Source organism: Lichenostomus cassidix, chromosome 1Aa (assembly GCF_008360975.1).
Source record: "Lichenostomus cassidix isolate B80296 chromosome 1Aa, HeHo_3.0, whole genome shotgun sequence".
Classification (NCBI taxonomy): Eukaryota; Metazoa; Chordata; class Aves; order Passeriformes; family Meliphagidae; genus Lichenostomus; species Lichenostomus cassidix.
In genome coordinates this window covers 32,783,624-32,802,121 of record NC_139480.1, presented here as the reverse complement: position 1 = coordinate 32,802,121, position 18,498 = coordinate 32,783,624, and the positions used below count along the sequence as shown (strand labels likewise).

Here is an 18,498-nt window from a genome sequence, read left to right as displayed (position 1 = left end):
ATCATGAAGCTGAGTCAGGGGAGGTTTAGGTTGGATATCAGGAAAAGACTCTTCACCCACTGGAAGCGTGGTGCTGTGGCCACTTCCACAGGAGCAGACTCCCCAGGGAAGTGGCCACAGCACCAAGCGTGACAGAGTTCAAGAAGCATTTGGAGAACACCCTTGGGCACATGTGAATGGCTGTTCTGTGCAGGGCCAGGAGTTGGACTTCGATAATCCTAGTGGGTCCCTTCCAGCTTAGGATATTCTATGATTCTATGACTTTAAATCTCAGTGTAACAGACCAAGAGACCACATAAGAGCAAATGAAAAGTCAGAAGAAATGTGCCCAACTTACCTGTGACATTCTTGGGGGTATCTGGGTTTTAATGCAGTTTCCTGAGCTCTTCAATTTGTGCCCTAGATGGTACCCAGACATATCCCTGTACCTGCTGCTCTGAGTACCTGCCCTTTCTAACCTAATTCTTGCATAATGGAAACTCCATGAGCTTGAATGTAAATTACAATCTTGCCTAAAAAGATAAGGCTTATCATCTTGGTGGACCCCCAACAGGCTGATCTGAGAGCAGGCAACAAAACCTGTATCAGCCTGGCCTGTGCTAAGGTGTTCCCTGTCTGGTGGATAGAATTGCTGGTCCCCAAGTGCACAGTTTAGCCCTTAGCTCAGCACAGGAAGTCCTGGGCCAGGAAGGGGTGTTTCACCTTTTGGGGAGCCTTGCCAAGTGTCTCGCTCAGCTAAGTGCCCACCCCTGGGGGCCCTAACAGAAAATTAACTTCTCAGGCACACGCCTGTGGTCCTGGGACAAAAAAAAAAAAGACTACTTGCATGCAAACATTTTACAAATTTGGTCATTGTGACCAAACTTTATTAACCATCTTATGGAACTGTGACAAAAGTCTAGGAATCAAACAACATGGGGATCACAGAGGCTATTATGTTTATTGTGCTGAACAGACTGTGATAATCCATTAAAGGAACCTTTTCAACAAGCAAGCGATTTGAAGTACAATCATAGACAGCAACTCTACATGAAGAACAAAGCAAAAAGTTAGAAGACACTCAAAAAGAAAAGTAAACTGTAGTTAAACATCTTGAAGCAATTTTTTTTCCTGCAAACACACCTCTCTTGCAGAAATGGTAGAAGAGTTACATGTCCAGTCATAGTTAGCAGTGACCAATGACAGCAAAGAACAGTCGTATAAAATTTATCTCCCACAAAAATAAACTATATATATAAAAAAATTTTATGATGTTCTCACTGACTCAATGGCCACATGCAATTTTTCAGTCTGAAAAAATGAGGTATAGTAGGCCCTAAGAGGTAGTAATGTGTTTTGATTGTACTACAATATATAGAAAATGTAAGATTCAGTTCATCAGAGTGGTAAGTCTCTTGGAGGTTGAAGAGTGACACACAGAGTAATTATTTCTGTGTCATCCACTGAATACTGTGGTTTTAAAAAATGCAAAAAACCCCTCAAACCCCAAAAGGGACTTGCTAAGGCTTGATATAATGCCCTTTGAAGTCAGCAAAATTCCTATTACTGCCTTCAAGTGACACTGGATTTGGCCTGTTAGAGCTACTGTATAGCTAGGATTATTTCTCTTTCATTTGATATTATCATGTCTAGTTGTAATATTCCAATCAGCTCTTTCCCAGCAATTTTCATCGCTGAACCCTCTGCAGTCTTTCAAGGAGGTCCGTATTTCTTGACACTGCCTCTTGGAAGAAGCCAGTAAGTCATTTTCTTTAACTGCATTTGGCTCCATACTAAAGCCATACCAACAAATGCCTTCCTGAGAAACTACCCCTGGCCCAGTTATTAATACAATGGTACAAAGTACTGACTAGGAAAGAGAGGAAGAAGGGAAATAAAACAGAAACAGAGAAAATGAAATTGGAGCGGGGGGAGAGAGAGAGAGAAAAAACAAAATTGAGAGAGGGGAGAATAAAAAACCTCTACATAAGAAGCATTTAAAATAAATCTGGCTGAAACATCTTACAAAATCACATTTGTGTAAAATACACGAAAATACTTGTCAAGTATTTTCTTACAATCTACTAATTTTTTTTTTTAAACACATATTTGTGATTGCATTATGCAAAAGCTGAGCTTGTTGCTTCCCACCTACAAAGCTTCAAGTTTCTTTGAAGGTTTTTTTTGTTCATTTTTTCTTTTTAATACGAAAGTAATTTAAAATGTGTTCATTTTCCATGAGTTATTTTACAAAAATAGTTTTGAATTAGGGATAAGTTGCAGTCCTAACTGTTTCAAACGTCTCAAAACTAATGCTGAAAAGTAACAAGTTCATTCCATTTAAAGTCTGGAGGTAGGTCTTTGTCAATCAATTAGTCCATTTCTTTAAACAATTCGAGGTACAAACTTGGACAGTAACATTTAAACTTTACAGCTAAATTTTTTCTGTCATGTAGTGTCATTGAAAAAAATTATCCTCACAAACCTATCAGCAATTCAGTACAAAAATATATTCAAGTTAACAGTACATTACACAGAAGTCTAGCAGAAGATAGAGTAAGTACATAAAACAAAACAAAACCAAAACGAAAAAACCCACACACAAAAAAAAAAAAGAAAAAAATCAAACAAACCAAGTGAAAGAAAAACACAGTCATGCTGAAACACAAAAAAGACATTGCTTCCTTAACTGCAAATAATGTTGAAATAGAAATAAGGGGAAAATGCAGATACTCACGATTATCTACCCAGTAAAAATTTCCTGCATTGAATGTGTATAGCAGCATGTATTTATCAGTCTGTTGAGTTATTTGTAAAAATCAGAGGTAGTATTGAATAGTGGGTTAATATTGCATCTGGTGCTAAAAGTGCTGCTTTAAATGAAAAGATGGAGAAATGCCACTGGCACAGAGGTGCTCAGTGAACCATCCTATGTCAAAATACATTGCTTAAAGTAATGCACAAGCTTAGCTGAGGTACATGGTGATCATTCTTACATTGTGACAGATGAGTAATGAGGAAAGACTCAATTCTTTCAAAACACTGGTACAGGGCAAGTGGAATTAGTAGAAACTAAGCAAAAATATGGATTATTTTTGTTCAGATAAATTTATGATTAATTTCTAGGTACCTTTCTGTATGTTTTAAAACACTTTTATCAATAAAGACTTACTCATAATTGGCATAAGAGTGGTGTCAGTCATTTTTGTTTCCATAGAAAACACCTGGCTCTAAGAAAGCCAACTCCCTGCCTTCCTATTATTCGGATGATACAGACTGTTCATTTTGTTTACTACTGCTTGTGCCGATATGTTTGTATCTGTAACTATACAACGTATCTTTGTCTTTCTTCCCTTTTGCAAAATGAAAGTACCTTTTTCGTGTTGATTTCTTTCTTCTGATTACCAGCTGAATGAAGTGAAAGATCAGCTTTCTTTTTTTTTCCTGAAATAACAGTAAGTCTTAAAAAAAAAATCAAGTACAAGTCTACAAGAAGGTTACAAAAGAAAAAGAGTAGTATCTATCCCTTATCTTTGGTGTTCTAAAACAGGGAGTTCACTAAGTAGGGAGTGGGTTGCTGGAAGTGTTGCAAGGCTTAAGTGTTACACACCCAGCCTTTCCTATTTCAATGCCCATTATAATGACTATGTTACAAGTTTCTTGTTTATACGCAGTGCAGTGAATGACATAAACCTGACTTGGAGCTCTTCTTCACCCATTCACCCTTACTTAGCAGCTCAAACAAGCTATTAGTACGTTAGGAAAAAAGAAAACAGTAATTAAAAGTTGCATCATTAATCTGTGTCCCCTGTGTGTTACAGCAGTTTTTCACTAAACCTGGGACTGTGAAGGGATTACAAAGAAGATGATTAGTCAAATCCTTTTTAAGGTTATGTGATTTTTTCCCCCCAGGCAAAAGTGGAAAGACCATGGCAATAGAAAGTAAGTGGTCAAGGCAGTGTCTTCTCCCTTCAAAAGACCCAACTGCTGATGAGGTAGAAATTGCATGGTGTGATCTCCTAGTCTTCCTCTGCAGACTCTTGTGAGGACGTTTCTTCAGTCTCTTCCTAGAATACACAAAGAGAAACAATAAATACCGTGGTGACCATGCATCTTAGGCTGCCACTTCAGCTGTCTCTCACTCCACCGACAATTACTTCTTGAGCTAATAAAATGTCCTTTATAGCTCCTATGATATCTCAAGAAGCCACCTTGGGGAAGAAGGGAAGGTACGCTGCTGTCTGATCCCCCCACCTTGCCTTACAAGGCTTTTCTTCTACTCCAGAAGACATCAAGAAAAAGTATTCTGTGCCCTGGGAAGTCTTCTCATCCTCATTGGCCCCAGTGTTGGCTTCAGCAAGCCTGACCCAATGTGATGTTCTTATCCTGATTTTTTAACAAATATGCAGTACCTTTCAGGACATGGGTGGTGAACTGGGGGCAAGTAACATTTCTAATAAAAGGGGCTGTCAGTGAAAAGTTGTTTTTCATCAAACACTGTAGATCATCGCCTAAGACAGCACGTGAAAAAGATCTAGGAAGAAGAGGAATTTACCCCCTCAGCCAACTGAGACCTTTGAAGAATGACCAGCTTAAAACAGCTTATAACAGTCTTCATACTTTAATAGATTTGATTTTCCACATGGCTTCACTTTGTCTGGGTGGCTAACTGACACAATTTATAACTCTCTTCCTTTCCCAGGCCACTACAGTACACCATTCAGCAAAGCTTGCCTTAAAGCTTGCCTGCCTTATACGACCAAACTTCCATTCATTAGTGTTTGAAACACCTCAGCTGTGAAGGGCTCCTAAATGCTACCATGTGTGACACTGCTGCGCAGGAGCAGCATCAAGGAAAAACACGACGCTTTAATCAGAGGCCACTGCTCACTGCAATCCCCTTTCAAAAGGTTTCGACCTCCCCCTGCACCTCCCTGCAAGAAAAGGCTGAAAAAAACCTGTAAATCCAGGGAATAAACATAACTATAAATGAATGGATGACAGCTTAAAAAATATAACCATAGCAGCATCAAGCCATGAGATTTCACACTGGTTTGTTTAGTCTGCTTTGGGTTATGTGGGAAAAGTGAAAAGCATGAAGGAAATGCTCCCCCCTCTTCCTTCATGCCCCCGCCCCTGCTAAAGCTTGAGCCTCAGATATTTAAGCCAGTAGGTTTATACCTCTTGATGAAGAAACAGGCCATGACCCTGGGGTACTCTCTTGAGCATCAGGCACAAAGAAAGATGTAGCATGATCAAAGCCATGGACAGAGGAGAGAAAGCAAAATCAAGTGCCAGCTGTCCTCTGACCTTGAATTTTAAATTCCTAAATTCCAGAAGACACTGATCTATCACACAGATGAGCAATGTTTTTCTTCACAGCAACTACTGTCCACTTGTAGCTGGGTTATATTCACAGAGCTGCAACAAAAACTCAACTGATGAAATGATTCTCAACTGATGAAATGATCAAGCAAATTTTACTCTGTCTCTGGTGTCATGGTACAAACTGAGCTCACACTCCATCGAATCCCATTAATGCATAATGCTTTTTTTCTGCTTATCTTCTGTGCAGAACAGGACTCTTACAACTTTTCAGTCAAGAAGAAAAATGGTATTTTCAGGCACCTACCAAAGGGCTAATTTGGGCTGCATGCAGAGAGACACTGCAAAATATGTTGGTTTGAGCCTTAGTAATTCAGAACTCAGAATGATTGTGGCAAACCCCAGCTTTGCCTCCAAGCCAAGTATTTCAGGAAAAAAATTACAATTATGGGTTCTGTGTTCTTAACATAACACAGGTAGACATGTTTTGGTATTTGATGATGATCACATGCTTAATTTCTTACAGCACTGTGGTCAGCCCTGAGCCTCTGATTATCATTTCCTGGAAGAGGGCAGCACATGTGTGGGTGTGGAGCAGCAGCTCTCTTTGTTTTATGCTTGGCTTGTCAGGAGACTACTGAAACCTGATGAACTCATTTTCCATGAAGGTAGACTTCCGATCACAGAGTAAGAAGGATGGGGGAGAGGCAAAGTATGTGAAAGGACATACTTCAAAGCTCAACCAGGGTGGCCACAAGAGAGCTCTTTCTAGTTAAAAAGTTGTTCACTCTAGTGATTTTTACTATGAATCTCACAGTATTTTTCCCTTGCAATCCTTGCTGCAGTGACCAAGAAAATTAATGAGAAGCTTCTCCTTCATACATATATATGTGTTCATGTAATGAAGGAAGTTTCTCTCACCTGCACAAGTACATGCAAATATGTGTACCTGTAGCACCTGGAAGGATTAAAAACAATAAATCAAGCTAACCCACACAATATGTAAATAATAAACTAATTATTATAAAATATTAGAGACTGATAGACTTCAAGTTCCCATCAGTGTTGGGAAATACTTTTTCATGAAGGAAAGCTTTTCAAAGGGATCAGATTGTTGTTCATTCCTTGCAAACGCCTAAGATAGCTCTGTTACAGATGAGTGGTTTTAAGCCAACCTATCATGTAAGTTTCTCGTCAAGACACAGATGGAGACATGATTGCTGCTCTGAAGTGCTCACAATTCAAACAAAGGAATAGTACAAATCAGACATATATGCATGGAGGGACCCAAAGGAAGAAGTGAGTAGAGGTTCTAAAAGAGAAAATACAGTTGCATAAAGCATGAACAGAGAGGGATTTTTTGTACTTGTGAAAAGCTGGTTGCAAATACCAGAAGGTTGTGCAGCTGTGATCCTCAACCCAACCTCTGCCCCTACAGCATCCCCCCTCACCCCCCCCCCGCACACTTTCTAAAAGATGGAGGGTGGGGCAGGCATTTTGAAAACTGTGTACCCTTTAGAAGTTGAAAACCAGCTTTGTACTGAGTCATTTCAGCCAGAGATTCACTGAAGTGCATTGTTAGGCACGTCAGGGCACCGGACACCTCAGGGGAAGGATACTTTACCAGCAGTAAGCACCCTCCAGGCACTTGCAAGTCCTCACAGACCTGCCAAGATAGATGTCATAGCCATGTATCATAGCCCCTGATTTAACAGTTGAAGGAAGAGCTGCGGCTGGAATTAAATACTTTGTAAGTCCGGATGTACTTCCGATAAAGTTGAGGAGAAAGGAAAAAATTAGGAAGGAAAGCATGGTCATTGGAGCAGACATTAGAAATCCAAGTCACTCGGAGAGTGATAGCCATGCAGAGCATAAATTCAGCAACATCATCACAGGATGCACTCAGGCTAGAAGCGAAAGTTTCAGGTTACACGGCAGCTTTAATTCAGGTTGTTCTCACTTTTTAGGTGCATTCATGGTACTTGTGGAAGCAGAATGGTGACGTGTTAATTGAGCGTAAATGTTCATCGACCCAATTTTTCCCTGAATGGCTACTCCCCAGGTTATTTGTTTTCTGTTGCAGCAAACTAGTGAGAGGTTTGGCCAACAGACTGCAAAGAGAAACCTGAGAAAGCTTCAGACCAGGTTGGATCTGGCTAACAGGGAAGCCACAGCCATGAAGAGCTCAGGATGAATTGGACAAACACTCGAAGAACAGGGTGAGCACTCATGCCCTTAACTCTTGCTGCTAAGACAATAGCCCAGGTGATTCCCCATGCATCCATGTGTCCATGCCCATACACGTCTCCTCAGGGGTGATTTGCACAGGTACCTGCTGCAGGAGCAGTTTTACTTGGTCATCCACAGGTCCCAAGTACAGGTATGTTTATCCTGAGCTGCTCCAGCCCATAGATTGATATTGTATGACGAATGCAGCACACTGAGCCATTTCTACCCTGAACTGCTATAACTTCCTTGCCAAGCAGGGAGTATCAAGGAACTGCTATCTCTCCCAGCGCCAAGCTGCAAGGCAGTTTTCTCCAAAGCTCCTATGTGCACAGATGTTTAAGAGGTCTTCTCCTGAGGGTCATCACTGGCAAAGGGCTGGCAGATGTGGATACTGGACCCTCATCTCTCACCCTGGACCCTCATCTCTCACCGAGGTTGGCCTCCAGCAGGAGAGAAAGGACAAATAATTTGCAGTGACTCAGAGCAGGTATGCGCCCTCAGAAGGGCTACTCTGCAGGGGACTGGTATCACTGCTGTTAGCTCTGATTTAACAGTGGCGAAGGTAACAAAAATGGAACAGGAGGCAGGACAGCAGGTTTCAGTTAGAAGTGCTGTCTGCAGCCAGTATGTTTATTTGGGCTAGCCCAACACATGATTTTAAAATATGACAACCTTGGTGGGATATGGTTGCCTGAAGAGAGCAGCTGAGGCTGTTTTAGATGATGTGGATATCTCATATGCTAAAGTAAGCCAGAAAGGTGCTGGTCTCCTGTGTCATGCTCTCCTCCTCTGGGTGGATGCCTGTGATCCTCTGGGATGCCCAATGGGCACAGAACAACTGTTTCAAGATGTGTGGCCCCATGAATCCTCTCCAGAACTATGAAGCTGAATTTCTGGTTTGAAGACTCGCTGCTGTGGAAAAATGAACAGGTGTACACTGCAGGAATCTGTGAAGTGATAACCACTAGAACGTGCACCTCATAGGGGTGTATTAGGAAGAGTGTGGCCAGCAGGTTGAGGGAGGGGATCCTCCCCCTCCACTCAGCCCTAGTGAGGCCACATCTGGAGTGCTGTGTCCAGTTCTGGGCTCCTCAGGAAAGAGAAGGAGCTATTGGAGAGGGTCCAGTGGAGGCAAACAAAGATGACTGAGGAGCATCTCTCTTAGGAGGAGAGACTGAGGGAGCTGGGCCTGTTTAGTCTAGAAAAGACTGAGAGGGGATCTCATTAATGCACATAAATATCTCAAAGGTGGGTGTCAAGAAGATGGTGCCAGACTCTTTTCAGTGGTACCCAGTGATAGGACTCTGAGGAATGGCCATAAACTAAACCACAATGAGTTTCACCTCAACATGAGGAAGAGCTTTACACTGAGGGTGGCAGAGCACTGGAACAGGCTGCCCAGGGAGGTCATGGAGTCTCCCTCTCTGGAGACATTCCAAACCCACCTGCACATGTTCCTGTATCACCTGCTCTAGGTGACCCTGGCCTTGGCAGGAGGATTGGGCTGGATGATCTCCAGAGCTTCCTTCCAACCCAAAAGATTCTGTGATTCGCTCCTAAAGCTCAGAGGTGGTACCATCCAGAACATAGCTGTGCCACAAATTATGGTATTAAAACTTCAGCATCTTTTCAGATCAAAGTCACCCCCTGACCCCAAGAGACTTCTTTCCCATGACTCCCTGTGCAGGTGAAATGTAACCTGTTGCCCAAGACCTCAATTTGGTGATCTACATTTGATTGGTGCAGGCTATTTTTTTCTGGAATTACAAGCAGCTAGTGGCATCCTAGTGACCTGAAGAACAGACATACTTAGTTTGGTCTTTGTATGTCCTCTACATTACCATTTTTGGTGGACCCCACAAACTGGTTACAACAAAACCTGATGATGAGACAATTGTTGGTGTTTGAGAGGTGCATTCCCCTACCTGCAGAAGGGTAACTGTTTGGTATTTTTGTAAATATGTTTATTCTGTTCCAATACCCTGGGCAAAGCTTCAAGGTTAAATGTCTTTGCCCCAGGAAACTCACTGGCAATTCAACTGGCAATTCAGTATTTTGACCTTCTGCTCACGAATTTCTAAACTGCAGATTTAAAAAACTAAAACCCATTTTGTGAAAGGAACTGCAGGATCACAGTAATGCTGCATATGGAGCCTCTGAATTTGTCAGAGCTTTTATTTTATAATGAAGTATTAGCTATTGGCACAGATTTTGCTGGCTGCTTTCTAAGCCCAAAAGGGTATGCTTGAATAGATATGTTAAAAAGAACTGCTGACAAGAGCAACTTGCAAACTGGGGACCATTGTCTGCTGTTAACATGTCTGAAATCCCCTGGCATGCAACTTAATATTTTCAGAGGAGTCCCTGAAATACAGGGATTGGAATAGATTGCTCCTAGAGCAGACACCAGGGCCCGGACTCTGCCCAGCTGAGACAGTGCCATCCCGACTGCTCAACAGGCAACACACCAAACAGCTTTAGAAATTCTTACAGCACTAACAGATACTCAGAGAAGGTTTGTGCTGTGTGAAGCTTATGGTGGGACCTGCTGCTTTGAGCTACTGTCCTCTCTGCAAAGTGCACTAACAAGCTCAGTGACAGGTGTCACTCAGCAGTAAGGCAAAGTTTAACTCTAGAAGCTGAATTCAGAACGCAAATTTTTGCAGGTTTACTTCACACAACACAATGAAAGGATTTACCAGGGCAGAAGAAATCACCATGACCATATACAGAAAAGGCCATACAACCCATCTTACTGCTGCATTAAAAAAATTATTTTAAGGAAGTATTTCAGTACAGAAACTCCATTTCTAAACACATGTAAGTCAACCAGACCAGCAATTTCTATGCACTGCAACTGCTAGCATGCTAGAAGGAGCACAAATTCTTTAGCTTAGTGCCTAATAGGACAGCTAAAAACTCTGCCTACAGAGCAGTTCTGAGAATGCCTGCCTTCTCCCACCACTGTTTCTGCAATCATAGACTAAGTCATGGGACAGCCCTGGCACTAGTGAGGAGGCAGGTCTCCTGATGCTCTCCAGGTCACCTGCCTGTGGTTTTTTAGCTGCATAGTTAGTAAGCGAATTAAGTGTGTCCTCTCCTTTTACTGCTGGAATAGCACTGCTTGACTAGCAAAAAAGGCTGCTCATGGGGATTACGCATCCCCAGCTGTTGGAGGAAGTGAACTAGCTTAGGCAGCCAGAGTGAAGTTGCTGGGGCTGTGCTGGGACTCAGCTGGTAGAGGTCAGAGAGAGTTAACCATTCTTACACACCCAGAAACCACTTCTACAGATCCCCTTCCTCTGCTGGAGGAAGTGTCTTGCCAGGCTTGGCCACGTTTTGGTCGTTAAAGCATCAGATTCTGATAACGGGAGGGGATCAAGACATTGCCTAGAAGGATTCCCACAAGACGGGACAGGACAGGACAGGACAGGACATTCCTCTTTAAGTTAGAACAGCTTACTTAAAATATAGATTTAAGTCTCTTCTTCCTGTTAGATTAAGGGGGAATCAAAAACATTTCTCTATCTCCTACCTTATCTCCCACTAGGAGAACTGTTTGATATAATGGAGTGATAATGAGTCTCTCTGGTTATTTTGAGAGAAAGGGCTTATCTGACACAAGAGTTTTAAATCCAGGAGGGCTCACACTGAGAACTTCCAGAAACAGGAATTAGGCTGACTGACACTTAGATATCCTAAAAAGTACCTTCCTTAGGTTCTGCCTCTCAACTTTTCTTACAAATGGTCTTGAATGAACCTCAGCTTTAGGTGCCCAAATTTGCTATGGATTTTAAAGCAGCCCTGAAATTAACTTAGCAATGAGGTTTCTGCAAGGCAGAAAGTCACTCAGTGCCAAAGCCTGTGTGGCTGAAGCCTTTTGAAATTGAGACTCAGCTGTCTAAGTTACGTCAGGCCAGATTTCTTAAACGCGTTTTGGCATCTGAGTACAGCAAGTGCCTTTTTGACCTAAGCAGGTCAAAACACTTTGAAAAAATCTGTTCCCCATGTGATTAAAAGGAGACTGAAAATCTCCAGCAAAATCTCAATACTGTTCAGAAAAATTCTGCAGCAAACACTATTTAAAGTCTGCAAAGGACAGACCTAAAATGAAAATGGTGCTTGAAGCAATTGTGGGTGCTATGCAACACTGACAGAGATGTATTTTGTCTTGGAGAGCTTCAGCCCTACAATATGTAAACATTTTTGGTAGGAAGGAAATAAAATATTAAGAAAAAGAAAGCAGTGGTGCTGTTAGAAACATATACAACTGAGCTGGACTGACCCCAACTTTGAGAAGCTGCTCTTACAAAGCTCTTGTGGAGGCTGTAAACTGGAGTGGTAAACTGCTCTGCATTCACAGCCAAAATCCAGACTGGAGCATAAGGCAAGCAGAGGCTCTAATAATAGTCTCTAATCACTAATATGTATGTCCATAACTAGATGTAGGAGCAAAAGAAGGTGGATGCGAACCTTAAAAATCCTTAGACTTGTCTAGGTCATTGAAATGCTGTGGGTGACTATATTAGCTGTGATTTCTTGTGGCATGGGAAATGGAAAAGGCCAAAAGGATACTGGAGCCCACACAGGTAAACCTGAGGGAGTCTGCTTTTCCCGTGCTTGAAACAGTACCAGTTTCTCTGCATATTTTATGCTGAGTGGCAGAGGAAAGATTACAGCAAAGGTCTCCCAGAATGGGGTAGGGAAACACTGTAGAAGCTTTGAAATGGAGGTTAGACCCACACCATTTACCTTCCAGCCCCTCCACACTCCCCCTAAATTTAGAACATGAAAAGGAAAATAAAGTAAGGCCTGTTAGATTTCTATTATCCTTTTTTTCTTCCCCTAAAAACGACCACTTGTTACAGACAGGAAGCAACTGCCAAAAGTCGTTCACCTTCAATCCTTTATCACCTAAACAAGCATTGCAGGTCTGCCCATGAAGCCACTGGCAAGAGTGGTTTGGGAAGAGCTATCTGTCCGCAATGATAAATAATAAAATAAAGCATCTTCCTTTTGAATCCCAGCTGAGAGATTTTGCCAAGTGATCAAACTTGTCTGAACCTCGGAGCAGCAGCTTTGAAGTAATAAGAAAGAGATTGAAAACTTGCAGCCAAGAGCCGCACACACCTCATTAGGGTCCAGCCATGCGGGGAGGCAGAGCGGCAGCCGCTGGGCCCAGCCCCACGGACCCGCTGAAAAGGGGAGATAAAAGCGCCTTTCACAGTGGAAGAGCACTGGTGACATTTTTACGAGGGCCAGCCCCGAGGCTGAGCGGCCCTTGCCACACTGCCACCCGCCAGCACAGCAGCCTCAGCCGCGCAGGGCGCGTGGGCTCTGCCGCCATCCTTGCTCCTCCTCGGTCTCCCCTGGTTTTTCTCATCCCTTGTTTTTTTGTTCCTGAAGAAGCGAGTTTAATGTACAGGGCTCTACCTTGCCCTGGCCATTCTCAGAAAAGCCCTGCAAAATGAGAAACATATTTCTTAAAGATAGCGAGCCAAGCTCCCCAAGCTGGCTCAGCACAGCTCACATGAGACTTTCTAGTATAATTCAGAAAATGATTTTTTTTCCTTAAAAAAAAAAATAGAACCCAAACCAAAACAAAAACAATAAAGCTTCACAGACTTGTAAAATGCTTTTAAAGATGTCTGACGAGTTTGATCATGGATCTTGCCACACAGACACTGGCAAGGCTGCATGCTTCCAGCAATGCAGAGTATTTAACTTTGAGAGCTGAAGTTCTGGGTTTAATTTTCAGTTTCAGACTAAACAGCAGGTCTGCAGTGAAAGGCAGGCGACAGCTCCTGAGCACAATGGAGCAATGGAAATGCTTCTCTCACAAACTTTACTGATTGTGTAACCATGGAGCACCTCATTGTGCAGACGAAAAAGCAAAATCAGAGAGGTTTGTGTTGGTTTTAATAAACTCCCCCCATTCCTGCCCTCTTTCACTGCAAAGAATTCAGCTGCTATTTTATTATGTAATGCTGCAGGCTAAAAATATATCCCTAATTTAAGCCACCTTGCCAATAAATCTACAAATACCAGGTAATCCAAAAAGGGTAGTTACGGTTTAATGACATACTCTTCTTGTCATCTTAATATGTTCAACTCCTAAAGGATTTAGAGTGATGCATTTAAAGGGGTTTTTTCCAACTTTTTGAATATCTCCACACAATCTCGCGGAAAGTGTGAGAAAGTTTGGTCCTTCTCAGCGTAGAGCAACAACTTTTCTAGATCCATCTATGCTGCAATCCACAGGCAAAAGCTTTTTAATTCTCCTAAACAAGATAACCTGATTCAAAGCGAGTGAGGCTCTCCAATTTAATAGATATTGATTATTTCCTTTTGATTACAGAATCTTTCATTGGAATTTCTTTTCCAACTGAACACATCTATGTACTATGATCAAATCAGAGAATGTATTCTGGTGGAAATGTGTGTTCAAAACATGTTTTCTTTTAGAACTTCGACAGATTTATTGCAATTTATACTGCAGTGTAATCTATTCTCCTCTTTCTAAACATAAAAAATACTAATATAAATTACAGTTAATGCCTCACTATATAACACAGTTCTCAGGAGACTATTGAAGCAATGTGTGAGTCCCCTAACTTACTGTAACTGTGTCTTTGCTGTTCTGATTTCATTTTCCAGAATTTGCCTCAAAGTAAGTATGAGAATAAGGGAAGGGGAGGGGGGGGAAGTCATTCACCACCCTGAATCTGATATCTCCGGGGTCCTAGAGCTCACATGTTCCTTCCTTCCACATTCAAGTCTGGTTTCAATGGAGCTCTCATTTTTCTTCCCACTAATCCTGCCGTGAGATCAACCATTGGTAACTCTGTGAGAAATTAAACACCAGGATGTGGGAAATCTGAGATCTGAATTCAGGCAGAATGTGGGTGATTCAGTTGGTTATTTCTCTCCTTCTCTTTTCCCATGGTTGTTGTGTGGCAAATAACTCTTCAAACCTGAGATCAGAGATTCGCCCTGAATAATGTGACTACATTGACAGAGCAGAGGCAAAGCGAGAACTACACCAGCAATATTATATCCCTCTCTAATATAAGCATTAGTCATTTCTAAAGAGAGATTTCAGCCAACATTTTCTGAAAACATTCTGGAATTTCCAGAAATGCTTTACAGTGGGATCAGCAGCAGAACTTCATCATAGTCATGCTCACCATCTGCTGGAGTAGACTTCATTAAAAATTTAACATTTCTTGCATTGGGATCCCAGTGCAAAAGGATCCATGATACAGTTTGCTATGATGATGTGAGTGCTACAATGCCCAACAGTCAGGCAGTGGTTTTGAAGGGCTTTTTCCTTCCTCAGTGTGAGAAAAGCACATTTATTTATTTAGGTCCTGTAAGGATGAACTCAAGATGCTTCCAAACACTAGGCTGCCCAAAGATTCAGATCCTTCATGCACTGTTTGGCAATGTGTTGATGTCTGAAAACCACCAACGTACTTCTGTAGTCTTCGACGTCAACTATCTAGGAGCATAATTCTCACTGAATAGTCTACTGTGAGGTTGTGATACTCCTATACTTCTTATTGTCTGCTGTCACAGCAGTCCCATGCCTACAATATCCAATGAGCAATCAATGACCATGAGCTCTGAATGGCCCCCCAAACAGCACCCTGCCTGTCACAGACTGTGTTTGCCATTTGGGTTGCTTCATTCCATCTCAGCACTAAGGAACAGTACACTGAGAGCATCAACAGAAGTGATATGGGATAGAAGCTCCACCAGGAAAAATGGTTTTAAAGTGTCTACCACAATTGCGTTTCACACCTTCTGTGAGTCCTTCACCTGAGCTGTCCTCTCTGAACTGCATGGGAGGAGGCACGCTCATAGGTTCAGGCTGTCCATCCCAGCCTTAATCTTTGGCACAGGTGTCACAAGTTGAGGGACTGTCCAGGGAGGCCAGATGTCACCCCAGGGTAGCATGGCAGCAGTGATTTCAAGGAACTAAATTCACCAAGTATCACAAATGCTTCACAGAGTACTGACAGAGCAGCTGAAAAATTCTCGTTATTCTTCTGTTCCAAGACTGTTATTTTGGACAACAAGTGGAGCTTATAAAATTCCCTAGATGTCACGGAAAACCCAGAATAAAATAACATATTGTCTTCTTATTGCTTCCTTCCATAACATGTTTAAATATGTTAATAAAGCCTAAATATACTGCTCTTTCCCCTAGCCAAACTTTATTAGTGCTGGTCTGTGAAGACTGTAACTATCTATCTTAGCAAATTATGCAACAGACAAAAACTGTATTTGCATTGATCTTAACTTTGATTTTATTTGTGTTTACCTTACTACACATCCATCACAGCATACTTAATCTTTAAAATACAATTTGCAACAGAATTTATATGGTCCTGAATTGGAACAACAAAGATGGAGCAATTTCTAAGAATGGTTATGTAGGTTTGTTTCCCACATTTTTCAGTGCAGAAAATGAGCAAGGATACAAGCCTGGAGTATCTGTTAATAGTATTTAAGTCAGTAAATAGGGCATCTTTCAGTGGCTTCAGCTGGATGTGGAGAAGCAAGAACAATGCTGACAGTTGAAAATGTAGAGCCCTTTCTGAGATTCTCAGGAACCAAGCTCTCAGCAAAGAGCTCTTTCTTCCTGCACAGCCTTCTGACACACCTCATCTTTGCTAACTAGCATTTTGATTATTTTTACTGCTATAAGTCCACAGAGTGATCATGTTGCCAGTTTCAGCTTTCTGAGTATCACTTGGGAAATATCTTAAAATAATCCTTATTTTCAGGGAGTAGCCATGTGGCTGCTGAGAATCTTGTATGTCCTGTATGTCTTGTGTGAAGATACCCAAGTGTTAGCAGCACTGACTCCTGCTGCTCTTGGAAATCTCGGCCAAAATATGTAACTTGTGCATGCAAAAGTAGGACTGTTTAATTTACTCTTGACTGGCATTTTTTTAAACACTGCCCAGCCACGTTTCTCAATGGTGTTTCCCGTGTACACAGCACAACCCCTTCTCTACTGGCTATTATTAGTGAGACTTCAGTTCGTGTCAAATCAGAGCCAAGTTCTGAACTGGATGGAGTACCTTCCTAACCATCTTTTGTGGCCATAGCCATAGGGTCAAACACAAGGCTACTCTGCCCACAGGTGCTGCCTGCAGCCCTCAGGCTTTTTCCACTAGCAAAGAGTGGGAGGGAAGATGCAGGGAGAGGTTGAAGAGGAGCTTTGCTGGCTTAGGGAAATGTTTTGGCTCACCCCTTCATCCTCTAGCCTTCTGCCACCAACCACAACACCTATTCCCTGTGTTATGCATGAAGTGGCTCAACAGCTGTACTCCCAGAAGTTTTATATCCCTGCTTTTAGGGTCAGGTCTTGCCGAGCACACTGGAAAATAGCAGGGACATGAAAGCATGTCTGTTGTTGAATGGGCAAATGTGTGAACAGTGCTGCATTCAAAAAGCTGCCTCCTGCCCTAGAGTTTCCCTCAGGGGAATTAAATGTTGTGTATTTGAGTTGTTAAGAATCCGTTATTGTTCTTGTTCAGAACTGATGGCTAAGTCATGGCACTCCTGCTCTTTGATTGACTCACAAACTGGCTGAAAAGGACGTGACAACTTCATGTGGCACATTGCAGCAGGCAAGACTGAATCCCCTAGATAGTCCTTGACAAGCTATGAAGAAAAAAATTTAGCTAAATCCAGTTCCTTTTCTGTCACATCAGATCGTAAGTGTGTGCACTTTGGCAACCCCCTTATGCAAGCAGGGAGCATCAGCACCTTAGTTTTAGTGGAAGGGGAATCAAGACACGGTGCGACTTGTCTAAAATGGAGCTTGCACACTGCGGCGCTCAGAAATAATGGTTTGAAAGGAAGCTGTGTTCTCCTGGCACAGTGCTGACTGGGGCACCTGTGCTCCTTAGGCAGTGCACGGGGCACAGTGACAAGCACCCCAGCCGGCCTCGTAGGCTACAGCAACGCTAAGCTAGGGAATGCATCACTCAGTCAGCATTTACTGACAGAATTGGGCATCTGAATTTAACAGATCTGTGGACTCAACCAAATCAAATCATATTTCTCCTGCTTGCTCATTCAGTGGCTCTTTGACCTTTGAATCCTGAGCTGCACTATGTCTTATGTTCAGGGAGCAGAACTAGGAACACTTCTCTGGCAGCCTGGAGAGCTTGCTGGGATAAGAAATGGGGCTGCTGCTCAGGTATTTCCAATTTTTGACTCTTTAAAAGTGACTGAATACCTGCAAATACTCCTGTCTTGAAGGGGTTTTTTTTATCCCTTTTCCCTCCTTCTGGTCATATAATATCTCAATTTGTTTAATTTATTTACAGTCAAATTTCTGGAAGCAGCCATCTCAAAAATGTTACTCTATCATAGCTATGCAGTAAATGACAATCATAAATATTTAAAACCTTGGGTACCTCAGTCTTACACTGATTTGGGTATTTAGGCATAGCATCATTGAATTATATTATTCAGAGTCTATTCAGAAGTTATGTAGTATAAATAAGGAAATATTTTCTGTCAGAAATACCTGAAATAGCTCCCCTTCTAGCCCTCATTCTTTAGCCCAGGTTAGTGTTTCATCTACTCATTGAACTGGTAACTGCAGCTTCTGTATTTTCTCCCACATTATTTTTCTTATTTTAATTCAAAAGGCTGCTCTTTTTTTTTTCCACTCATCAGACAAATTATTCATTCTCTCCCTGTCACAATAAACTAATTATAAACAAAAAAAAGGAAGACTGAATATGTCTTCTTTTGGAAACCACACCAGTTGCCACCATTTTGCCTTGGAAAGAGAAAGACGGTAAGGATGTAAAGCCCAGTACCCTTCATGAAATTCCATCTATGGCATCCACGAAGCAAGCAAGAGACTTCCCTGATTTCCCATGCGCCACAATATATGCTTGCTCAGCATGTGTTCACATGGTACCAGGAGCCTCC

The 18,498-nt window shown here is 42.1% G+C and overlaps 1 protein-coding gene across 3 annotated transcripts in view; it reads right to left on the bottom strand.

Moving 5' to 3' along the window:
- Positions 1-835: 835 nt before the first annotated feature.
- Positions 836-18,498, bottom strand: part of HMGA2 (high mobility group AT-hook 2) — a 138,042-nt gene continuing 120,379 nt past the window's right edge. For all 3 annotated transcript variants that reach the window (XM_085044414.1, XM_085044397.1, XM_085044406.1), the window contains one exon: positions 836-4,046. In XM_085044414.1, the coding sequence (XP_084900540.1) occupies positions 3,999-4,046 (48 nt within the window). In that variant the 3' untranslated portion in view covers positions 836-3,998. The remainder of the gene's footprint in view (positions 4,047-18,498) is intronic.